Below are 26196 nucleotides of genomic sequence, written 5' to 3' on the forward strand. Positions count from 1 at the left end.
CTGCCTGGGTCCCAGCAAGTCTTCTTCCGAGTGGCGGGGAGTGGTATCTCTTCAGCTCTCTGAGAGGTGGGCTCCAGGAGAAGAGCTGGGCAGAAGGGTAAGGGTGCAGGGGTGGTCTTCCCCAGCAGGTCCAACTTCTGTCTTCATGACTTCTTGCCTCTGCCCCTTTATACTGTCTCTTTTTGGGGGGTACTGGGCTGCGAGCCTGTCATAGGCCATTCTAATGTGAGACACCAGTAGTGTATTTAAGTCCATTTATGGGATATTTCAAATTTTCCAAGGCCAGTCCTCCAGGGAGCTTTTCCTGGTTCCCTAGGGTCAATTTCATGTCCTTTTGGGTCCAAATGGCCTCTTGACTTGTCTCTCCAGGACACTCTTAAGTTCCTTAGAGGAAGGTTTATTCATCCCTGACCTTATCTAGTACCTAGCATTATGGAGATTAGATTTTATCTGTTGAGTTTTAAAAGTTAATAAAAGGCAGAGCAGGCTGTAAGTAAATACCAATTAAAGAACAGCAAGAGGCTGGACTCTGGTGGTTGGAAGACAGGTCCCCTACCAGAAAAATCAGGACAAACTAAATGAAAAAACCTGTCCCCAACACCAACCAACCCTAGACTCACAGCTGTGACACAGGTATAAGAAGGAGGATAAACAGGGTAGAGAAGCACCACGGAACGTTCCAGTAAACCCTGGAGGGTTCAGACACGGGGGCGCTCCAGTTTGTGACCACTGTTTCCTCTGAATGCCCCACAGCGCCCGGTGAAATGATGAGCGCACACGAGCTACTGGACAGACACTCACCAACCAGTCAATGTGTAATAACTTACCCATGACAGGATCTACATTAAGATCTTTCCAAAGCCATCAAAGTACCTTTCTCAAAAGTACGTTCCCATGCAGTAGGCCTCACCTTTTTTTCCGCACGTCACCGAAGAAGATATATAGATGGTAAATAAGCATGAGAAAAGCAGCTCAACATCATGAGTCATGTTAAATGCATGTTAAAACCACGATGTGCTACCACTACATACCTCTTAGAATGTCTTAACATTGGAAGACTGACCATACCAAGTGTTGGCGAGGACGTGGAGCAACTAGAACCACAGTCACCCGGAAAAACAATCTGGCCATTTCTTAACGTGTTAAACATATACCTACCACATGGCCCAGATGTGGTATTCCTAAGTGTTTACCTGAGAGAAATGAAAGCACATGTCCATATAGAGATTTGTACATGAATATTTACTTGCAATAGTAAAAAAATGAAAATCACCCAAATATCCAGCAACAGATGAATGGCTAAGCAAAGTGTGGTCATATCCACTCAATGGAATGCAATGTGGCAGTGAAAAGAAATGATCTGATACATGCAACAGTAGAGATGAACCTCAAAATAATTACAGTGAGTGGAAAATAATGCACTGTTATGATTCCATTTATATAAACGTATAGAAAATGTGAACTGATATACAGTGACAAAAAGCAGCCCAGTGGTTACCTGGGGATAGGGGTGCGGAGTGAGAAGAATTATAGAGGGACATGAGGACACTTTCGGGGTGAACAGTATGTTCATTATCTTGATACCGGTAAGTAAGGCAAAGGCTTCGTAGGTACATACGCATGTCAAACTGTATACACTTTAAACAGGTACAATAAAGCTGTTAAAAATGTAAGACAAAAAGACTACATATCAGATTTGCAATGCACTGAACTGTGTAGTTCTGATTTACATAAATAAATTTAAAAGTGTCTTTAATGGCAATGCAACACGCTTAGAGATACTAATTTAACTAGAGGAACCAAACCGCAAGGTGTGTTGACCCAAGGGTCCCAAGCTAAAACTGGTCGGGAAAGCTACTGGCAGCACTGGACACAACTGCGAGCCGATGAAGAACCAGCCAACTTCTGAGTTCTACATTCTAGCAGGTTCCCTTCATGGCATTAAGCCACAGGCAATAAGCTCTGCCAAGTCTCCCCACAACAGTCATTCCCCTTGACCTAAAAACCTTCTGATGATGGTTTCCCAGATCCCCCCAACCCCGGAGCGTTCTTCACACCCCTCCAGAAGAAGCACTTCTGAATCTCAGAAGGAAACAGGAATCTTCCCAGGAGCCGTTTCAATGTGGCCACGACAGGGCCTCGCCCGCATATGATTCTAATGTGCAGCCAGGGCTGGGACTCACTGCTTGAAAGGCCCCTCATCTCTGGAGAAGGGATCGCCACGTGTGGTGGGCTAGTCCCTCCGCTTGGGAGCCCGTCGCGTCCACCACAGCCCTACTGGGTCTGCCTGCGCCCTGCTGTACTGTCTCCAGATTCAAGGTCAGTGGCAGCCCTGCACTGAGCAAGTGAACCGATGCCGTTTTCCCACAAGCATTCACTCCCTTCATGTCTCCGCATCCCATTTTGGTAACTCTTGCAATATTTCAAGCTTTTTCCTTAGCATTATTTCCATTACAGTGCTCTGTGATCAGTGATGACGCCTCTCTGAAAGCTCAGATAACAGCCAGCAATCTTCAGCGAGGAAGTATTTTTTAATTAAGGTACGTGCACTGTTCTTGGATAATAATGCTATTGCACACGTAGCAGAACTGCAGTAGAGGGCAAACATAATTTTTATATGGACTGGGAAACCGGAATTTTCATTTGATTCGCTTTACTCTAATATTCAGCTTATCTTGGTGGTCAAGAACCAACCCTGCAATATCCCCGAGGTAGGCCTGTACTGCCCAGCTTGCAGAATGTCCCCAGAGTGAGGACTGACCTTGACAGCTCATCCCAAGGACCAGCAGGCCTGAGCTCAGAGCTTAATCTAGACTGAGAAACTGCTTCCGAAGAGAGAGACGGCGACACCCTTCACGAACTTGGGGAGATGCTCTCCCTAGCGCCTCAGGAAGCCAGACGTACGGTCTCAGCTGAAAGAGGTTTTCTTACATTTTCTTACTAAAAATGCCTGAATGGGGACTATCGGAGCAACTATTGTCACCTGATCAAAATCCACCCTACCCTAAGAGCCTCAAGCAAAGAGACAAAGCCATTTCCCACTCACACTTGTTCTCATGTTACTGAGACCACTGGACACGTCAGCGCTCTATATAAAGAACACTTTTCATCACAGGTGAACAGAGAAACGGACTCACTGCTTCTTGGTCACTTGTAACCCTAAATAGGGACTTTTTGGGCAAAAATCTATGGGCCACTAACAGCCTACATGGCAGAGAGAGAAGGAAAAAGAGATACACAGCAAGAGACCACCAAAATTACTTTCCATTAAGAAAGACCAGAAAGACTTAAAAAAAATAAAAATAAAAAAGTTTCAGTTCCCAACAGTGTTAGCTGGGAATGACGGAGTGCAAAATATCAACAACCCGGAGACTCTGGATCTTTGTTATGCAAAAATGGATTTTTAAAATCCAAGGTGGGGGAACATTGTATGTACAACCACCCATTCTTCTCTTCCTTCACCAGTAATGGCCAGAGTGATGTCATAACCACACTAGACAGCTGTCTTCCTGGATAAAATCACCTTGTAAAGGAGAAATGCAATTAGTGGATAAATGAAATATAATTTTTAAACTGATTCTACAGGCTGCCACGTTTGACTTGGTCCTTAATGGCCAAGTTGTTTATTATAGTTTTCTGTTTTATGTAATTTCTCTTTGATTCAGTATCTGTGGAAGACACTGAGACTTAAATCCTTGTCTATGTCACACCATGCCCGAGATAAACATAGATGAGCTGAGAGTGAGGCCAAGACCAGGACAAGGCAGTAAGGGGCTCAAGTGCCACCAAGACCGGCAGGGAGGGCGGGGCGGCAGGGCTCCCCCATCTCCTCCTGCCCGCCTCCTCTGGTCTCCCTCCTCCACCCCGGCAGATTCTATCCACTCTCGAGACTTCCCCTAGCACCCTAAGGAGCTGATTACCAAAACTATTTCTTCAACAACAATCCAAGTTCCAGACCTGTATTTTAAAAACACTGATTGTGAAAATGTTCAAGTACACACAACAGCTGATCAAACTGTAATGAGCTCGTCAGCGGCCTCATGCTCTCTTCTCCCAGTTTCCACAGTTCGGAGCTGGTTTTACCGAATTCTCCCCACCCTCACCCCCACCCCAACACACACACACTTCTGAGAAAGGGGAGGACGGAGTGTCTCAACACAGGCCATCATATCACTTCACTCAAGACCTGTGAGCTCCTCCAACTTAACATGCGTCAGACAGAACTCACGTTGTTTCTCCTCTGTTTACACAGCAGGACTTCTGTACTTTCAGAGTTCCAGCCGGATGGGGCAAACACCTAGCCTGCAGAAAGTGCTTGGTCGATGCTTACAGAGTGACAAGTATAAACACACACGCGCACGTGCACACACACACAGAGGCACACGCACGTACGCGTACATACACACAGACACAGTAGGGGACCAGACAGCAAGAAGCAAAGGTCCAGACGGAGGGTCTAGCTAGTAAGACAGGATCCAGGACTTCCTACTGGCTTCCTGCCAAGGGCCAGCACTTCTGAGTATGGAAACCCTCTGGCTGAAGCAGGAGCAAAGTAGTTCTGTCCGTCCCAAGTGCGACAGTCCTGACAAGCTACAGATTTCAGCGCGCGGCTATTAGTAGAACTAAATATGGTTCTCTCAAGGGAAGAAAAGGATCTTTTACAACATATATGCTAATGAAGCACAACGACATAGAGCATTTAAAACAAAATGTCCCTATATTTATTCTCCATAGACAGATTTTTACATTAATATTTATGAGGGATTCCTCGTTTATTTCTCCCAGAGATTTTCCTCCTGCCCAAAGAGAAGGGATAAAAGATAAGTAACATGAACCAATTATCTTTTAAACAGCTACAAAGGACCACCTGACTTATCTGCTACTTGATTAATCTTCCTAATATAATATACCACTTTCCACACATCGGCCCCGCTCCTGAGCCCCCAGGGCCCGCCGCCCCCCGCGGGAGCACACAGCAAGGCCTGCTTGCCACCCGAGCCTCCAGATCCAATCCTATCTGTCCTCACTCAGCAGGGCCAGACCGGCACCTCCAAATCCTCCCCCGGAGATATTTCTGTCGGTCCAAATGGCACCTGGTTCCCAGCCATTTAAATACCCAACACTTACACTTTCAATTTACTAAGAGCCACGAGCGGTAAACAGCTTGTAGAAAGATGTTCTCAGCCTTATCGGCCAGTGGGCGTGGGGACAAACGGTAGCTCAGAGGGGAACCAGCCCACAGGACATGCTTGTCCAGCCCTCGGTGCCCGAGACAAGGCCAGGCGGGAAAGGAGAGGCAGGGGGCCCCAGTTCCCAAGGGGTTTCCAGTGTAGCCGAAACACAAGGCAGACAGTGAGTGGCAAGTGCCACAGGAGAGCCACAAAGCCAAGCGTCACAGGGGTTATGAGCTGAAGGTTTCTTCCTGCCCAGTCCCTGGACCACCTTTTGCCTTCCCCAGTCAGTAACAGACTGAGCGACACACTTGCCTTCTCTACCTGCCAATAACACGAGCGCAAAGTCACACGAGAAAGGACATGGCAGGAACCACCACTGAGTGCGTCTCCTCTGAGCCCCCCGACGAGACGCTGGGAATGAGGAGGGCGAGCAACCGGGCGGACTGGACACACAGGGGGACCGCTCTGCACCGCTGGCCTCAAAATGCCTTTGGATTCTATTTCGAGGCAAATGGAAAACCAATGTGAGCAGCAACAAAAAAGCGGAGGGAACGGATGAAATGGTGCTGGGGCGGTTAGACTTGTACGACACAATCGGGCAAGGCCCAGGCTCTTCCCAGCCCCTGCTGCTCGGAGCTCTGACCACAGAGGGTTTCTTCCCGTCACTGTCAAGCGGGCCTTTCCGAGTCACAACCATAAAACCTTACAAGAGCCAGGCACGCTCGCTTCTACCACCCTTTTAACCTTCGTATGGAAAACTGCCTGAAACTCAGAGGCTGGAAACAGTTTTGTTGATGAAACAGAGGAAGACGACGAGGGTTGAAGATCGTCGCCGTGTGCACACTCCGATGCAAACTCGGGACCCCGACGAGACGAGGCTCCGTGCTTCCGCGGTGGGGCCGGTACCTCCCACCGTTCCAGCGGCAGTGCCAGTCTTGCAGGGAAAAGCAAGAGCAGCCCTGAGCCAGCCCGCTGAAGCACGGCGACGTGAATAAGGGAGCTTCTGCCGCGCGGTTATTGGAAACTGATCTCTTCCTTATTAATATGGTCCCGCAACGGAGACAAAGATTTCTCCATGTTCTAGAATGCAAACAATGTTTTAATCTTTAATTATATTCTCAATTTCAACTCTTCTGGAGAGTTACAGCCACCAAGGCCTAGGATTATTTCTTTATTACACAGCCTCTCAGTGGTATTTAATGAATATTGTTACTTAATACTTGCCGGTAGGGGAAAGAAGGATTTAGTGAGTTCCTACTTAAGTTTTGATGACTTTTCCGAAACTCACAGACACAGAGTTCTCTACTTCCTTTCGGGGACACGCCGTACAGGCAGCAGGCTTGCTCTGCTCAGCAGCCCACGCTCGGGAAGAGGCAGCCTGTGGACTGAGGCTCCCCGCAGAAAGGGATTCAGGATACAACGCTCTGTGTCTCTAAGGCTCGTGGCAACAAACCAGGGTGCTCCTCGTTCCTGGTTTACTCACTGCTGGTCTGCTCAGAGGCAAACTAAACTCCAACAAGAAGAGACGCCAAATATTCTTATTCGGGGCTCCCATCATCATCTACGTTGAAGAATTTAATATAAACTTATCAGCACAGAACCAACTTCTGCCCTCGACCAAGTTTCAAGAGCCTCATGAGGCAAAACAAAGCTCAAGTCGTCAGGAAGAAAATTAGGTCCCTGCAAGGACATGCGTCCACCTCAAGCATCTGTGTCAGGGTTGCTGTAATGGCACAGCGACTACGGAAGCCTCGAGTTTCATATCTGTGCGGCCGAGGGACAAAATCACGTTCCCCCCTCCAAAAAAAAAAAAAAAAATTCTTAAAAATCAGCAAGAGGAAGGGTAATGATGTGATGGCCAGGAAGCTACAGGGGGTCTGGGCTTGCAGCAGTCTGTCCTGGCCAACACTCACCTTGCTCAGTTTCAACATCAACGACCACGAGAAGCTCCCACTCTCATTCACCGCTATCGCCAAGGACAGATTTATGCCACTGCTTTGCTCTCCGTGATTCCTGTTGGTTTCACATTAAGCAAAAGACAACACGAGCCTCTGCCTTTCAAGAACAGAAGCGGCATTTACCACACATCTTGGAAAGAATCCAATCATCTGTATAAGCACCGTGTGTAATTTCAAGTCGATGATCTTCCTGGGAATTAGTGTGTAAGGCAGTGGCAGAAAATGAGCCTCTGTCAGTTAAACTCCCACAGCCAAATTAGAGGCCCTACCGAAGGCAATCTGTTGTTCAAACACTGGAACCCCGAGGTGTACGCGCCGTGTCATTATCCAGGCTACCTCCCGAACTGGTGGCATTTCTCCCCAGCAACACTTGTCCCACATGCTGTTTCTGTGGTGGTGTTTTTGTTACTCAAACCTGAGGCAGGTCATCCAAGAACAGGAGCATGAAGACTCCTCGCCCTCTGAGAGGTGGTAGGTACTACTGAAGCAGACACAAAATGTTAAGGAAATGGTAATGGAAGACTCCAGAGAACACCAAGGAATGGCACTCAAGCGATGAAATGCTATGAACCACGGACACACACAACAGAAATGAATCTCCAAAACACCATGCTGAGCAAAAGAAATCGGAAAGAAAGTATGCTCTGAAGGTCTCTACTTATGCGGAGTTCCAGCAGAGGCAAGACTGGGGTATCGGGATAGAAATTAGGACAGTGGTGGCCTGACGGATAAACTGGAAAGAAGTATAGTCCACTCCTTCTAGAAGCCCTGCTGTCAGGAGAGAGAGGAGCTGGGAGCTGGAAGAAGTGGGGTGACGAGCGGAGTGCTCCCACGAGAGGGTGTGGGTAAGCGCGTTTGCGTACTACTAGAAACGAGCTAGGAGAAAGGGGAATCCTGATGGCGTGGGAGTGAGAGGACACCCGCGGTCGAGTGGCTTGGCAGAGCCGAGAGCGTGGACCTAGTGGGGAAGAGGACGGGCTGTCCCTGGCTGGGAGCATGGACAGCGCCTCCCGAGTGACTAGAAGACAGGTAGCCTATGGCAGGAAAAGTGCTCTTAATGGAGCTGGCAGCACCTTTTCAGGAAGGATAACATGACACAAAAGAAACCACCCGTCCCCACAACTTCCAGGGGACAGTAATACTTTGAAAGATAACCCTTCTGTAGAACAATTTTTGCCCTCAAATCTAAGTGAGATTTATGTGTGGAAATACAAATACGTAAGTATTCGCTCGTCCCACTCCCACCGACAGTCGGCACTTCATCAGGTCGCCGCCAGGGGTCCCAGGCCACTTGGCTCGACAATCTTGACCAAAACCGTATCCATGTTAACACGAAAGCGCGCCGAACAATGGGTCGCGAAGTTGAGACAGCTATCTAAGGGAGCACAAGCAAACATGGCCGCATCTGACATGTATTAAACACACAGATACCGCAACCGTCAGCTGATCTCATTCCTACAAGGGTCAAAAGCCTGATGTTTACCAGCAACAGGGGACACAGCTCCTTTCTGAAAATGACAGGGCCTTTTCCACAATGGATTCAACACTCGGGGGGAATCAGAGAAGTGAGGTGGCTTCATCAGTGCCCTCCAAATGCTGACATATGGTAAAAGATCTTTCATCATGAACAGCATCTTTGCCTTCTTAGAAGCTTCCTTGGAGGAGGAGAAAGATATGAATCATTAATCCCATGAATCACTAATCCTATGGGAACTCTGGCAGAATCAGCGTCTTCAAAGACTACTACTGTTCAAGCCGACTGCATTTAAAAAACAAACACACTGTACACCTCTCCTGCCCCCACACCGTGCCTGTGGTCTCAGCACAGAGCCCGTGATTTTGTTGTGGTAGCCTTCCTGCCATCCAAATGATGACACAAGGCAGTGCAGAAACCCATCTGTCACCGCATCACCAGAGTTCCAGAGGAGGGTGAGTATGGAGTCCAGTGCTGGTCCTCCAGTGGCTTCCTCCAAGGAGAAATGAAACCTTTCCTTAGAATCCTGGGAGCCTATGCGAGAAGCATCGAGCTCTCCTGATGAAGTCAAGCTTCCATCCTTCACCCGGCAGTGGAGAAATTCACCAACATTTGGCTAGGCCTCCCTACATGTGGCTCTCTCAGCGCCCTGCCCGTGCCTTCGTGAGCACTTTGGGATGTCATTAGGGCTTGGCACACATTACGAGGATCCCCTGCTACTTGTTTGTTCCTCTGCTTCTGCTCAGAGCTTTGTGAGAGCCAAAACTGTGTCGTATTCATCTCCAAATTCCCAGCACAGTGCACAGGACCAAACACTTGTAGGCCCTGAGTACACATTTGCTGAATACATAAGTGAATGGGGCGTACAGGCTCCGCCATTCTTCCCTCGGTGCAATGACTCTCCTCCCTGGCAACTGCCGTGGTTTTAAACGACGACCACAAACTCTTTGACAATCTTCCTTCAAAAGGGAGAGCCTCATCCCCTCCCCTTAAACATCAGACTTAGTGACTCATTTCTAACCAACAGAATGGGGTGGAACTGATGCTGTGTCTTTGGAGACTAGGTCCGAGAAAGGATCGGCTCTGCTGGGCTCCCTGCCCTGGGAGAAGTCACCTGCAAGTCATGGGGGTACTCAAGTCTCCTATGGAGAGGGACGGAGCCCTCTTGTCCACAGCCAGCACCAACTTGCCTGCCGTGTGAGCAAGCCACCCTGGGCAAGACCCTCAAACCTCAGTCCAACCTTCAAATGACTGCATTTCTGGCTGAGATCTGACTGCAATCTTCTGAGAGACTGAGCCAGAACCACGCAGCCGAGCCACTCTCAGATTCCTGAGCCACAAAATATGTGACAGGTGTTTACTGTTGTCAAACGACCATGCTTGGGGGTGATCTGTTATGTGGCAGTAGGTGACTGATACACAGAGTTTGGGTGTTGTTTTATAAGGGATTTCCTTAATGACAGAGTTAGTTTATGGTCATGCCGTGCTTGTAATAAAAATTTTGTAATTAGCAGTGTTCTACAGAATACATCCAGAACATGACTGATTAATATGCAAATCTAAATGTTCTGCAGATAAAATTACACTACCTTCAAGTCTAACAACTATATTCAAGAAATGTTGAGATGTGATACAGAACATTACAATACAATCCTTTTTGGAGGATGTTTCTTATTTTTAAACATTATATTTACATAAGAAAAGTTGAGAATTATATCCATCAAAACCTTAGCAGTAGCTTTCTCTGTGTGATGGTGTTATTATGTTTTCCTTTAGTGTCACCTTTGGTTGGTTCAAGGCCTACAATATGTACTTATTACTAGTGGCCTATGTTTTAATTTAAAAATTTTTTACAATTCAATTAGTCCAGCACTATGTCTTATTGGTATTTCTATTTCTGACTCTAACATAATAAGAAGCATGTAGTAGGTGCTCAAGAAAAGTGCACTGAATGTCCTTTAGCTATATACCCTGCCTACTGGACAGGTCTCTGAAGGGACCGTGAACCCCAAAAGCTCAATGATGTGAAAAAGCAGCAGTCAATTTTCACAGGAAACAAGCTACTGAGTATAGGAAATCATTCCGATGTTGTATTCTTAGTACACGGCAACAACTTTTCTCTTTGACACTAAGTATTTTGAGTGATTTGTTATAAATTTATAATGACAGTTGTGAACACCTCCTTTTTTTTTTTTTTTTTTTGGCATGAGAACAGAGTCTGTTGATTGCCTTGGTGCTTAAAATAGTTTCTAAGTGTCCTCATAATAGCATGTCACCTGTAAACAGGTTTCAAGCCAATGCAAATGAACAAATGGCGAACAGATGGACCACGAGCTGACTTTTGTCAAGAGAGAGTTAGCAACAAACACTTTCTGGCTCCAGTCTTATGGGACCATTAGAAAGTCTTTCGCTTCTCGCCAAACATCTTGCCTCCGTAGACTATCCATGCAGGGAAAATGACAAGTTACAACGCCCATTAGACTTTAGAGAGCTGAAAGTTGAAGGTTCGCAGAATCACCAAGTCAACATATGAGGAACCACAGATCATGTTCCTTCAGAAGCGCCTACCAGTGAAAACTCTCACTCTGCATCACTCAAAGTGTCTGAAAAATGCGCACCTGGCCATGCAGTAGCAGAAAATCACCTTTTGGAAGCCGGTTGGTTATGTTCATCTTCTCCTGGAAGCAAATGTTAATTATGAAGAAAACCTGAAAATCATAGAAATGGTGGTGCGAGTGTCCAGGGATGAGGGAAAAGATCCCGAAGCATCCTCTGTGACTTCTCAGCTCTCTGCTGGCCTCTCTCCACCTCAAGTCATCTCCTTGGAGAGGCCTTCTTTGACCACCCAATCTAAGCACTTTCCTCAACCTCAACCTTTACTACACTATGTGTTCCTTTCTAAGCACCAATCATAACCAGAAATTATTATATTAATTTGTTAATTTATCGTTAACTAGAAATTATTATATTAATTTATTAATTTGTTGAGGGGTGCCTTTTTTTTTTTTTTTTTTGGTCTCTTTCCCCCTGCAAACAAAAGCTTCAGGAAGACGGGGCCGTATCTGTGTTGTGTTGTTCATGACTATAACTCACAGTCTAGGACAGTGCCTACAGATAGGAGGTACAATATTTGCTCATCAAATGGAAAATAAGTGAGATCTTGTATAAAGGCAAACAACGGAGTCTCACTGAAAACGCTCCTCTGGATGGAAATTTTAAAATGTACAGCTGATCCCTGAATGACACGGGTTGGAAGTGCAAGAATCCACGTATCTGTGATATTTTTGTCGCTACAGTACTCTAAATGTATTTTCTCTTCCTTATAATTTTCCTAATAACATTTTCTTCTTTCCAGCTTATGTTATTGTAAGAACATAACACATTTAATATACACAATACATGTTAATCGACTGTTGATGTTATTTGTAGGCTTCCAGTCACTCTTAGGCTATTAGTAGTTAAGTCTGGGGGGAACCAAAAGTTATACAAGATCTTTGACTGTGCCTGTGACCCCTGCATTATTTGAGGTGTCGACTGTAGTTTGTGACTGAGGATGTAACCGAAAGGGGGTACAGTGGGAGGGCAGGACAGGACAGGGAATGTGTCTAAAGGCCCAGGCCAGCCGCTGGCAGTGCTGCCTCGCTCCGGGGAGTGTGTGCGCTCACAGAGAAGCTATCAGCAAAGACTGGTGTGTTCACACTGCCGAGTCTCACAAAGTGAGCCCTGGCCTTCACGTGCTAGGGCTTCGAGCATGAAGTAGCCCCACAGGTCACGGATAAGTCTCGTGACTATGAGTCACATAGTCACGAGAACACTACCCAGCAACGAAAAAGAACAGACAATCTAGATGAGTCTAGCAGACATTATGCTGAGCGAAAAAGAGCTGGAAACTGAAAATTATGTACTCTGCAGCTCCAGTGACATGAAGTTCAAGAACAGGTTAAAAATCAACCGTTCGAACAAGGTGGAACAGTGCTAAACCCGGGTAGGGAGGTGGCACGTGCACAGACCGGGAACATGGGGGGCCCCTCACGGGATTCTGGAAGCCATGGCCACATGGCCTCATCGGGGTCGAGCTCCACGGAGGTACCCACATGTGAAAACCATCACTGAGTTGGACGTTTCTGAACCTTACAGTGTCTCCTATCTCTACTAGGATAAAGAAGGGCTCATATTTTGCACATTTAAGAGAACGAGTGAGCCTAGCATGACTCGAATCCCAGCTCCCCCAGATTCTCTGAGTGGCCTGCAGCTTCTCAAAACGTGCCCCTGAGCTGTGTCATCGGTTAGATAAGGACAACCGCACTGGGGCTCTGCCAGCTCTGGGAGTGTGACAAGGAAATGAAGAAAAGACTATGAGGTATCTTGAAATCCTAGGTGGGAAAGTCACACAAAATATGTTAATTAGGAATCACACAATCACTGCTTCACGTAGGATCTATGCAAACGATTTTACCTGCGTGCTGGGTTTCTAATCTTAGCAGGTACCCTGGCAAAAGGAAGAGCAATTTCACAAGAAACAACTTTCCACTCCCCACAAACAAGCACCAAGAAGAGTTCACCCGGGACGAAAGAACTGTTGCAAACCCATTACTCACTGAGGCGGTAAGACAAGAGTAGTAGGCTGAGCCTTCGGCCTCCGCTTGGCGGACACTCCCATCTGGTTAGCCGAGCGCTTCAAGGACTGCTGATTCAAGAGGCCAGACGCCAGGCCTGCGTGGTACTGCAACTGCACGGGCACACAGAACAAAAGGGGAAGAAAAACACCGTTGGGTAAACGCAGGCCAAGGGGTAGGAAACTATCACTGCTTGATGTGTCTTACCCCCTTAGAATGTTTTAAATCACGGCGAATGCAGCGGCTAACATTTTGCTTCGAGGAATGTCTCTGTAAGGAGCTCCTGAGACAAACAGGAAGAGAAGAGTGGACAGGGCTGCTCGTCACAGCATTACCTGATGGTGAGGAACCGGGGAACTCCTGAACACCCAGCAGTAACCGGGAGCTCGGTTAAGATATGGAAAGAAATTTATGACATTATTTTGTGGAATAAAAAACAAAAACAGGTACACTCTAAACAGAGAAATGCTTAAAAAAAGACAGTCTCTCAAATGTTAAACGTAACAGGGGCGCCTGGGTGGCCCAGTGGGTTAAGTATCCAATTCTTGGTTCCAGCTCAGGTCGTGATCTCAGGGTCGTGAGATCAAGCCCCCGTGCCCCCACGTCAGCTCCACACTCAGTGAGAAGTCTGCTTGGGATTCTCTCTCTCCCTCTCTCTGCCCCTCCCCCGACTTGCACTGTCTTTCTCTCTAATAAATAGAATAAAATCTTTAAAAAAGAAAGAAAGAAAGAAAGAAACATTAACAGCACATTCCTAAGTAGCAGAGCTTGAATAATTTTTCTTCTTTATTTTTCACTACTATTTTATATATGCTTTATATAAATGGTTTTTCAAAGCCCATGCCATTTTTTCTAAGAAGATCCACAGGGACTTCTTAAAGACAAATTAGTTCTGGGAACTCTTGCTTATAATAAAAACCACATAACTGGGAGTCTTCTGCATTAACTGGGAGCACAACCTGAAACACACCCATGGTGAGCCCCAACATTCGCTGTCTGCTGTCTTCAATGCTGAAGATACAAGTATCAGTGGTAAGGATAAGCTCCTGAGTGTATCTTACAACAAAAAGCATACAAATGGATACAGGATGGAGGAGTTCCTCTCACTCTGTGTACAGGTAAGTGGAACAACAGTGCCGGTAAAGATGCAAAATACTTTCAGTAAGCTCCAGGCCCACATCCTTTGCTTTGTTCTGGACAAACCACTGAGCTCTGAAGTTACTCAGGACACATCATTTTACCTCTCTAGACCTCCATTTCACTTTTGGAAAAGAGAAGTGACACTGCCTAATTCTAAACCCAACAGGACTTCCAAAAAAAAAAAAAAAATCCACCTTATTGAGTTAAAATTTACATAAAATAAAATGCATACATTGTAAGTGTACAGTTTGATGAGTTAGGATAATGTCTATACCTGTGAAACTGTCACCCCAATCAAGGTACAGACAATGAGACAATGTCCATCCCTAAAGAAAGTTCCCCGAGGTCCCAATGCAGTCAGTCTCCCTCCCCTCCCCACCCCCATCTCCTGCCATCAGGATCCTTTGTTTTAAAATACAACTCATCAGTCTCACTCTTTGCCAAGTGAGGCGCTTACATCCAATCTGACATGTGACAGTGACTGCTATCTTCCTTTTTTAATCCCATACTTTGGTATTTTAGATCTTAAGAGTTGTCATCGATCTCTCGATAATAAAATCATCCTTGAAAGGTATCCCAATTGTGAACAGATGTAAATAAAACATTCAAATGTGAAAATGCCAAGCTAAGAGTCTGGATTGAGACCATTTATAACATCCAATATGTTTCTTCTTCCCTTCTCAAATTAAGCAAGGTCCTTCAAACATTTATTTAGAATTAACTAAACATACAAATAGTAATTCACTCTTTAGCTCTGAATCAATTTCTTTTCAAAATGCTCTTTCAAGGCATAGATTTCCTTTGCAGAGTCAGCTACATTACAGTTCATGGTAATGAAACTGGTGACCACCATATCAAAGGGGCCGGGCCCTGCATGCAAAGGGTAATGATGTTCTGAGAAACAGATGGCTGACCTAAAGCCGGTGGGCTGCAAACAAACAGAGAGAGCAAGAAAACAGAACGAAATGAAATGATCTGCTTCTTGAAAGTGGTCATAAAAACGAAGATATCCAGTAACCCAGTAAGACTGAAATGTCTGTTTGGAGCATCCATATTGCTTTTTAACAGGCTCTTGATTTACTTGGTCGATCTGCTGGGGGAGCCTTACGGCTGCACAACACAAGACAAAGATGTATCACATTCATAATAAAAATGGAACTCGTCTCAGGGTGGAGGGGGGGCATAATTCAGCTCTAACAACTCATCTTAGACCAATGAATTTTGCTCAAATTTGTTTTTCTCCTACAGATTTCTTAAATGGGAAATCAATGGAAGCAAGGGACAGGACAAGTTTGAAAGACAATGTTTCAAAATGTCAGCTACTTGGGTTTCGATCTTCCCCACCAGAATTTGCAATGAGTGCAATATGCATGGGCCTTTATGGAATTAAAGGGAAAGACAGCTTGGCAGGGGTCCCCTCCTGGCTCAAGGAATCGTCTCTCCTTTTGGCTCTCCTTCTTCTTTGTATCTTATTAGGATCCATGCAAGCTCAGCCATTCCGACCCTGCTGACTCTTTGAGTGGAAGAGTCCTGCTAACTGCGCACAGTGGCAGGGTGATTTTGCCCACCTGGCATCATTTTGATCATTTGCTCAAACAAAAAAACCCAAAAGAGCAGAAATGCATGCTAGCTGCTGTCTTTTAAAGGGTGCCTTTAAAATGTCTGTCATCTTGGGCACCTTCAACAGACACTGCACCTCTAAGAGCACACGGAGAGGGACGGGCTCCTCTTTCCAGAAAAATAAAACCTGCCCTTCGACGCTGACTCACCATGATTAAGCGACATCATGCATACGTATCCGTATCCCAGTTTCCAGGAACACAGCTCCGACTGTCAAGATCTATAAGGGGCCCATTAAATATTTACCGAACCATCTTTATAATGGGAGAAAAGGTCAAAGTTAATAAAACTGACAGGCAGATCCTGTCCAACTGGATTTATACATTATTTAAGCACCAAATACTCCATTCCATGAAACACAGTTTTGATCTGAAAAGACTTGGAAAACGTTCACTCAGCCGATGGTTCTAAAACAGCAGAAGGGAGTTCAGAGCAAATCCACAAATTAACATTAAGAACATATCACTCCCCAAAATGCTGCCATAAGTTTTCAATTACAGGTTCTGTAATATTTTCTATAAAAATATATTTCAATAAACATACTTTGTTCCAAATGTCTGTGGCATGGAAACAAGTCTATTTCAAAAAGCAACTTATCAAAGTTCTAATGCGATTTTTCTATCCAAGATCATTTCTCCACTGACTAGGCAAGGATAAAATGAAAGAGAGTGAGAAGGAAAACAATCTATTCTTTCAACTTCCACCTCACAGGGTTGGGGAATGGGAATGTTGGTGTGGAGAGTATTATTTACTGGTAAACTGCCATTCCCTGCTAATAGTGATTTCAGTGTTCTTTGGATTTAGAGAGCATTGCTCTCAGCTGCAATTTTGCTATTATGGTCAACTTCCCATTTTCTATGATTGACCTAGGACTTTTCGGTCAGTTCTCAACCTGTAGCCCTTTCTTGCCTTTTTTTTTTTTTTTTTTAAAGATTTTATCTATTTACTTGACAGACAGAGATCACAAGCAGGCAGAGAGGCAGGCAGAGAGAGAGAGAGAGAGAGGAGGAAGCAGGCTCCCTGCAGAGCAGAGAGCCCAATGTGGGGCTCCATCCCAGGACCCTGGGATCATGACCTGAGCTGAAGGCAGAGGCTTAGCCCACTGAGCCACCCAGGTGTCCCCCTATAGCCCTTTCTAATCAATTACATCTACTAATTACCTCTATACCTGGAACATCTCAACAACTCATAATGAGCTGCAAAACACCTCTCAGAATTTGGAAAACTTTGATTTGTTGGCTATTTTCTTTAAAGTAACACTGTTTGGGCACCTGGGTGGCTCAGACAGTTAATCATCTGCTGCCAAAGTCTGCTTCTTTCTCTCCCTCTCCCCCTTACCCCGCCCCCCGCTCATGCTCGCTCTTTCTCTCTCTCAAATAAAATCTTTTTTTTTTTTTTAGATTTTATTTACTTATTTGACAGAAAGAGAAATCACAAGTAGGCAGAGAGGCAGGCAGGCAGAGAGAAGGGGGAAGCAGGCTCCCCGCTGAGCAGAGAGCCTGATGCAGGGCTCGATCCCAGGACCCTGAGATCATGACCTGAGCCAAAGGGAGAGGTTTAACTCACTGAGCCACCCAGGCGCCCCTAAATAAATAAAATCGTAAAAATAATAATAATATTAATAAAGTATATTGTTCTGGTAATATTAAACCAGCAAAAGTGCCAAGGTTTAGAAGATAAGGTCACCATAAAGGCTCCAGGGCAGACCGACAAGTCCTGTAACCAGCATCCTCTTTGAAGGTGTGCGACTGGCCTCAGCCAGTAACAAGGGCTGTGTGAGCTTACAAACACCTCACTTCCCTCTCGACAGAACACGTGCTGCATCTTCTCCTCGAGCTCCGAAGCTTCACTCCTCCGGTTTCTAAAGGAGTTACCTGGGTATCTGGCTTCACAATAAAATGATGAAAAGATGTCCCCATAATTTCACACAATAAGCTCAACAACGCTTTGCACCCAACAGGCTCATTCTTTACAGAATCTGCTTTGAAAGAAGTCCCAATTTCTGAGGCCTAAATTCACTTAGCTTTAATGGTTCAAATTACAAATAACAACACATACTGGAAGGAAATATTATTGAAGTATTGAATTATTATAGTATTGAAATATTATAAAAAACACGATTCAAATGCAAAGTTTCTTTCCTCTATCTTGGGTTCAGAGAGTCGGATGAGCAAAATGTCCTCTGGTCGGCTCCCGCCCTGCTGTCTTCCACCCTGTACTGAATGTTCCTCTCTGCTCCAAAGCAGAGGATAATGTCCGGTAACGGACAGACGTTTGAGGGGCAAAGAGGAGAGTCACCACACCCATCACATTCAATATACTAATTAAGCCAGTGGCATTCAATTTGGTCTAGCACATAAAAGCTGAAATGTTTGCTAAAACCTCCCTGGGGTTCGCGGTACACAGCATCTATCCATTCCCAAGATTATCCTATCTGTGCCATATGGCCTGAATCCTGCTTTAAGAAAACCTGACATTCAAAATTCTCAAAATTCCTAAGCCAGGTCAGGCAAGGGTTGATTCTTCCCGCTGTGAAAATCATGATCTCCTTTTCCAAGATTCACCAAATGCTTCTTTTGGGGGAGGGAGGTTGTGAAAACAAACAAACAAACACGAAACAAAAATACAACTCTCCTAACCTTAAGACAGAGTTCACTTTATTTTTAAAAATCAATTTATGTATAATTTTATGCAAGTTTTTAAGAATACTGGCAAGATTTACTGGTACCTCCAGTAACTAAACCCTTTGGGTGAGGAGTGAGACAGAACTAAGTTAAACAAACTCTGGCTGGCTTAGCCGAGGGGCCCATGGGAGGGACGAAGAGCTCAAGAGGCCACAGTGCCCCACCACCTCCTCCCCCAGTCCCTCCAGGCCAGTCTCCCTTCTCTGAGCACAGAGCTTTTGCCCGTCACCGGGACTTGGCAGCCAGGAAAGGCAGCCTTGTGTTATTTCTTGGTCCAGGAATGAAGCTAAGCTAGCCACCTGGGGAGACATTTCTGGAGGGTGCAGACCTTGTTATTGATTACTCTGCATTCACAACAGCATCAGGCTATTGCACTGCATACAGGAGAAGCTAATGAATTTGTCAACTGGTACGTGGACTGGCAGATCAGTGAAACGCTACGGCCTGGCCTGGCCTATCACTGTAGCCAATATAGAGAACACAATGGCCCCAACAGACAGTCCTCTTAAGGCTGGGCACTTACAGAAGCAACACACTGCTTTGCAGGGGCTTACTGACAGCGCAGAACCACAAAGAACCCCTCTTTCCTCTTATTCTAACTGCCCAAAATAGTGAGTATGTCTAAACCTCTGTAGGGGCTTGAGTTCAGGCAAAGGCATCTTTATGACCTCAAATCATAGTACTCTAATGTCAGAGGAGGCGCTTAGGGGCACCAACCTCCACCCACCTCCCATCCCCATTTTATAGGAGAGGAAACTCAGGCCTTAGAGAAGTCATTGGCCCAAGGTGACAGACACCCGAAGGGGGAGGGAAGCCGTTAGGATTCACTTCCCTGGCCTTTCTCTGGGAGGGAGGGCGTGGGGCGGCGGGGGCTAAGTGTGCCACATCTTTCCACCTGGAGGACCTGACATGTGCTACCTCTTCCGGCAGGAGAGCGCGGTGCCTCTTCCCAGACAGGGAACTGAGAGCGTGTTCTGGGAGAACGGTATTAGCTGGCATCCCTGACATCGGCTCACTTGTTTGCTCCCTTCACTGGGACCCCTCTTAGGGACCATGATGTCACAGGTTCTTCCCTTCTACTGACTCCGCTCATGTCTCAAGCAGGGAGTATGGGAAAGTTCTAAATTCTATCATCTTAGGGCTTTAGTATCATTCATGGTTAAAAACCATGGAGAAAAGAAATCAAGAAATTGTAGAAACCTCAATACTGTCCAAAAATCTAAATTCTAGACTCAGCAATAACACATTTAACCTTCCTGGCATCTCTGCTACTTACTGTTCTCTGATGGGGCAATGGTGCTACTGCCTAACAGGTTTGTATAAATTCTCTTACTGGATGGGAGAGTGCACACGTATAATCTGTTTCTACTCAGGGATTCTCTTTGAGAACATGTGTAACACATCATGAGAGCAATAAGCACGGACATCAGCCACAGAGCATCACGTCCCCTGCAGATCCCCGACCCTAACAGCCGGCACCGGCCGGCACGAGAGTGTGCTGAAAATCCGTCTCAGATGCAATGGAACACACCAAAGCTCACACCCCTGATCTCAAGACAATGTGACACGGGGATCGAGTCACAGCCTCTACAGCGGGGACACGCGGGTGCGGCAGGGTGGGTGGGGGTGCGGGCCACTGGGACCCTCAGGCAATCCCCGTTTCCCCTAGACCGTTAACCTAGAACCAGGGTTTGTGCAAAACCAGGAACGCTTCATCCCCACTTTGAGTTGCAAGACCTTTGTCCCTCATTATTGAAATATATTTTGTTTCCAGCTAATGAGAAAAAAACACGTATTACGACAAAGCGCTGATTCTTCTTTTGAACATAACTCTGAGCAGAGAAACAAGCAAGCCTGACTGTTATTATCTGTGCCAAGGAAAACAGCTACAGAAAAATACCATAAATCTAATTGTTTTGCTTGGGGTTTTATCCAAATATTAGATAATGGTATTAGCTTCTTTCCTCCTTTTAACTCCTAACGCTTCTTTCAAATAGCCAATATTTTTAAAAAAAAAGAAAGAAAAGAAAAGAAAAACAACCTTAGATTTGAGCCTTTATGGGTAAATGATCTTTTTACTTGGTCAAAACAGCATCAATAAACCATAAGAAGGAAGCCTCCAATTTATCTGCCTATTTGTCCTCTACTGGGAAGCAGGGTTTCAGGCCTTTCAATTACTAGGACAGCAGGACCCGTCAGGGCTGCACTGCTGCCGACTGCAGCGTCATTTACATGCCAAAGGCCATTTGGGTTTCTTTCCTCCTGTGCATGAACCCTCAACTGTCCCAACCTCACAAAATGTCAGAGAAGCGAACAGAGAGGATGTGTAGCAGCCTTTTACTTTCTGAAATCTCTGTAACGCTTAGGGTCGTTTAGATTGGTGCTGCTGGTGCGTCCAGGTCTCGCACCTTTATTAACAGGCCTCTGCCCGCAACTGCCGTTTACCCTACAGCTGTGTGCGCGCTATCGCACTTCGGAGATGCCAGCCAGCGGCAAGAGATGTCACTCACCCATCTGAGCGGAGTCCCTAACGAAGCAGGCTGTGAAAGTGGCTAAAAATGGAGGAAAGCACCAGCCAGGGGCTCCCGGTAAAGGAAGAGAGTAAGAACACAGAAGAAAGCCACGAGGGAGCGAGGGTGAGGGCACCCTGGAATCCGTGCCTCCCTGTCTCTGCTCCTCCCCTCGCACTTCACACCAGGCCCTCAACCTTGCCGCCCGGCGTGCTCCTACACAGCAGCGCACAGGGTCATAAAGGGAGCGCGCTGGAGGCTCACCGGACCGCTTACGATGCGGCAGGAACTGGAAACAGGATCCAGGCAAATGAGACAACGTGTCAACGAGAGAATGCTCACAGTTCTTCGAGCACGGAGACAGTGAGTGGGAACACGCCCTCTGAAGAGGGAGGGCCACGTGGTGCCGTCTCGTTCACCTGGCCTCCCGCGAGAGGACAAAGTCCGTGGCGGATGGGTCATCGCGTCCTGTCTCCCAGCGAAGCTTGAACCAGCCCAGAACAATTACCCCTTTACCCACCATCTACTCAGCAAACACAGAATGTGTGCTTGACCCTGTTACGACTAAGACAGAAGCGGCAGGGAGGAATGACATATCCCGGAATTACCTCTATGCTTGCAGCAGAAAGGCTGGACGCCGGTCTCTAAATGCACACCCACGGCCTGGCACGGAAGTCGAAAAGAGGAGGCTGGGCTGTGTCTAAGACCCTCTGCCACTGAAATTCTATGACGTTATAAATATTTCTCTTAAGAAAATGCAGTTCTGAACCTGACTTCCTAATGTAAAAATCAATGCTGGTGAAATTTAAATAGATTTATGAAGCGGGAGCACGTCCCCAGTCACCAAAAGTCTCCAATGGGGGCAGTTAGCGAGGGGGTGGGGAAGAGGCTGTCTACGCGATCAGCTGGAACCGAGCGCAGGGCAGAGGCCTGACGAGCATGGGACATGTACAGACACACCAAAATACCTTGTTTGTTCTTCCCAAAGCATTGGGGGGGCACGGGGGGGGGGGACTGAATAGTCCCAGGTAACACACGTATCCCCGGGTGTTTCTCTTCCTTGCCCCCCTCTAAAAGAGGGGGAATGGTTTCAACTGAGAAATAGTAAAATGGAAACCACCAGATCACAAAACCAGACACTGAATGCTCAGTTGGCACTCACGGATTCCAGTCAAGAAGCCACTAAAGATGATTTTTTTAAATGACCGATCCGATAAATATAAAATTATGATTAGATCATGATTAGATTCTTATCAAACCTCTCTCTTGGGCCGTAAAAGATGGTCCCTCTGTGCCTTCCAGTCAGATCAGGTTTAACTGGAGCGCAACTCTATCATCTGCCCACGTCCCCACGTGCCGTTTCCGCTCCCAGCACGGCTTTCCTTCCCGTCTCCTGCAGCCCGCGCCAGCTTCCTCCGCTGTCCGCCGGGGAGGGATCGGGTCAGACTTCCCTCCAGCCCTGGCGCGCCTGGCATATGAACTAGGGAGAGGTAGGGAAGAGGGAACAGTAGTACAGAGAAAGGGCAGAGAAACCTTGGGAGGAGAAGGGAAATAGGGAGCCACGTGATCATGGACTTGAGGATCTAGAACTCTGGTGTCGGACACAGTGAAATGAGCGCGAGGCACGAGGCGGAGGAGCCGCAGTCGGAGGCTGAAGCACGCCTGAAACGCGCCAAAGCCTGAAGCACGGTGACCAGCACATCCGTGGGATGGTCACAAGGGACAACACCCAGAAACTCTCGAACAACGCCGGAATGACTGACTTTTTTCCGAAAACAGTAGAATCATCATCTTTTCATCAAATACTGTCACCCCAAACATGTCGGATAATAAACTGGTAAGTGCGACAGAAAACAGGGAGGAAATGCACCCCACAGGCTGCTCCGAATGAGTAGCTGTGTAGAGGAGGAACCCCAACCCAATTGTTACTCAGTGGAGGAGAACCATCACACTGCGGGTGCCCCTTGGCCGACTCTGAGTAAAACTCACTACAATCCAGGACAACCGTACGAGGCCTGCAGAGACGCAATAAGCACTCTAAATGAAAAGCAACCCAGAGGGGTAGTTGCGAAGCCCTTTCTAATATACTGTGCAAACTGTTCTTTTTCATCTACACATGAACCCAAATGCCCAGAAAGTTGGCTCAACCTCAGTGCATTCAACCATCAAGTTAGAGAGTATTTCTAACACAACCCACAAAGTACTCAGCACTAGAAGACCGAAGTCTCTTCTCCAGACTCCCAGGACTTGTCTCCTTCTTCATAGGACTGCTGAAGGTTTTTGTTGGTTTATGTTCTGGCTGTGACAGTCTACAAGTACTGAAAGTAGAAGAAAGTAGGAGAAGTATCAGAAGAGGCAAAGCAGAGGTCAGCCTAAGTGGCAGCAGAATTTTCCTACGATAAATATAGGACTGTAATTTTTTTTGTTTGGAATTTTAAAACCCTAAATCATACTTACCAACAGTGGTTATGTTTATGGTTTATGATGAATAACGGGTTAGAGCGAGTTTTCTACCGATCAGTGTGACCAAGGCATGACTTCTACTCTTGTTAATCTAATGAAGAACGCAGGTACGCAGTTCCACAGTCTGGATATAACCCAGCAGGCCCTGCACTGAAGTGTGTGGCTGGGGATGAGCTGCTCAACTTTCCAGAATTGCTGTTCTTTCTCTTCTATTACTGGGGATAATGGTGCTACTCATTACTTACTACCTGATTCCTCTAGAAACAGCCTGTGGTTTCACTGGGGCAAAACTACACTCAGTGAGGGTTAAATACACGAAAGTGTTGAGCAAAATGACGGCACAAAATACATACTCAGTAAAGGCTAACTCTGAGTACGGCGCCTAACAGGCCGAGATGCTGAGCATTAACAATCAGACTGAGCATCACAGTGGTCGAGCCAATGGCTGGAAGGCACTGCTGACCAAAAAAACCCCAAAACACCTTGGAGGAGCTGGACCAGCGAAAACCAGGCCTATTTCGGGGTGGATCTGGGGAAGGGGCGTGTACAGGGACAGCGAACGAGAAGGCTAGAGCCCCTGCTCTGATGTGCAAGTTACTTACGACCATGATGTTTGAGGACCTATTCAAACGTGCCAAATTCTGCTGTCAAGAGCAAAGCAAGCAACCAGACGCATCAGCAGCACCGAGCCGGGAATGGCCAAGAAGGAATGTTAACGACACTTCCACCACAACCACATCCATCCAGAAGAAGATCTCAGATGTGGGAAGGAGCTTTTTGGGGGACCAGGGGTAAGAATGTAAGAAAAGGCAACCGATGCCATATCCAGTGTTTTATTTTCATCCACGATGCTCAAATAAATAGGCTGCCTTTCCCTTAAGGACCTGGCATGCAGGGACCTGAGAAGAGCTGAAGCTTGCTCGAGCCAGTCCAGAAGCCTTCCTAAAACACCTTTTATAGGGCTGATCGCTGTACATTACAGTATTTTTTGCATATATCTATCTTTACTCTTTTTCTCAACTGTAAGAATCAAGAGAGCCGGAACAGTCTCATCAGCACCAGTAAGAGGCAGGGTCAGGACTAGAATCCAGACAGCCCGGCTCCAGGGTCCCTGCTGTCACTACTCCGCCATACGACACTCCAGAATTTCAGCTGTTCTCAGGAAGTATTTTTTAAACAAATGAATATATAATTAGCATGAGAAGAGATCTGAACTCAATGTCAAAGTACGGTAGGAATTTGGATTCTGAATCTTGCACAAGGTCCCCACTGAGAGGGAAGATGACAGGGTTCTCCTGCCTCCCCTACTCCCCAGCTCAGCCTTTTGAGGCTGCAACGAGCAGTCCTACTCAGTTCATCAAGGTTTGCCGTGCGGCCTCATGGGAAGTGGAGGAAACTGGAACTGTGTCCACGGCCAGGCCTCCGGACAGCAGGAAGTGCTCCGACAGTCCCCAGTCCTTCTCCCCCTGCCGCTGGTGACTTCTGACGCCCTGGCCGCTTGCTGCCGCTTCCGACTCTGACCGCAGACCACCGCTCCACACGCCCTCACTCATGGCCAGGCCTTGGCCTGCTGCTGCATGAGTGAGTGTGCAAACCCGTGTGTACACACCTTTTCACACACTTAGTGCCTGCTGGTGTCTCAAACAGGAGAAAGAGAGGACAGGACAAGAATCTGCCAGTATAGAGCATCATTTCTCCCCTCAGCATAGAAATGTATAGCAAGTTCTTAAAGTCAAAAGCTTTCTCGCCAACATAGGCACCAAAACCCCCGTGACAGCAAAAACTGACGTGAACTGATGGGAGTCTATGTAAATCTTAATTTATCTCACTTAGTGTGAAAAGTCTAACATTTTGCTACACAGTATTTGATTATAGTATTTCTCCAGACCCTGCTGGAGAAATTAATGTAAAATGTGGTATATGAACCATAGTGCCTTTCAGTAATCCAAAATATTCTAAAATCCAAAATACATTCTGATCCCAAGAGCTCTGGAACAGGAGCTGGGGACCCGTGCTGTGCGGCAGAGCGCAGGGTACTGGGCACAGCGCCCGTGCCAGCCTGTATTTCAAAACTGCTGGCGGCCTCTGACTTAGGCACCCATCTCTGATCTAAGTGGCCACAGCCAGTCTCCAGGGACACAGGGCAACAGAGCGAGACAGCCCACCTCACCGGAATTCCGCTGCCGCCGCCACTCCGGCCAGCTTCCTTTCCGAGAACACCCACGCTCACTCCTGTCTTAGGGCCCCTTTCACTCACTGTCCTCTCTACCCGGGACACTCTTCACACGCTCTTCCCTGGTCTTTGGGTGCCTGACTTCTCGCGCACGTCTCAACCTGCCCTTTCCCCTTCTCACAGAGCCTTCTCTGGCCCTCTCAACGACCGGAGCCTCCGAGCTCTCGCTCGCACACCGTGGTGTTTTATCTTAATCATAGGAAACCTGAGCACGCGTTTTACACATATTGTCCTTTTCTTTGTTTAGTGTGTATCTCCCCAGCCTCACGGCCACTCCTACCCCCATCCCACACCAGAACATAACCGCTCCATTAGGACACAGGC

At 46.7% G+C, this 26196-nt stretch overlaps 1 protein-coding gene across 5 annotated transcripts in view; it reads right to left on the reverse strand.

The window, feature by feature from the left end:
• Window positions 1-26196, reverse strand: part of MED27 (mediator complex subunit 27) — a 192159-nt gene that overhangs the window by 114902 nt on the left and 51061 nt on the right. For 3 of the 5 annotated variants that reach the window (XM_004757071.3, XM_045082635.1, XM_013058611.2), the window contains exon 3: window positions 13205-13335. In XM_004757071.3, the coding sequence (XP_004757128.1) occupies window positions 13205-13335 (131 nt within the window). Of the gene's footprint in view, window positions 1-13204; window positions 13336-23470; window positions 23495-26196 lie in introns of those variants that run through there. The other 2 variants (XM_013058612.2, XM_013058613.2) reach the window with 2 other exon arrangements.

This window comes from Mustela putorius, unplaced genomic scaffold (assembly GCF_011764305.1).
Source record: "Mustela putorius furo isolate JIRA1106 unplaced genomic scaffold, ASM1176430v1.1 tig00000596_pilon_pilon_pilon, whole genome shotgun sequence".
NCBI classification, from domain to species: domain Eukaryota; kingdom Metazoa; phylum Chordata; class Mammalia; order Carnivora; family Mustelidae; genus Mustela; species Mustela putorius.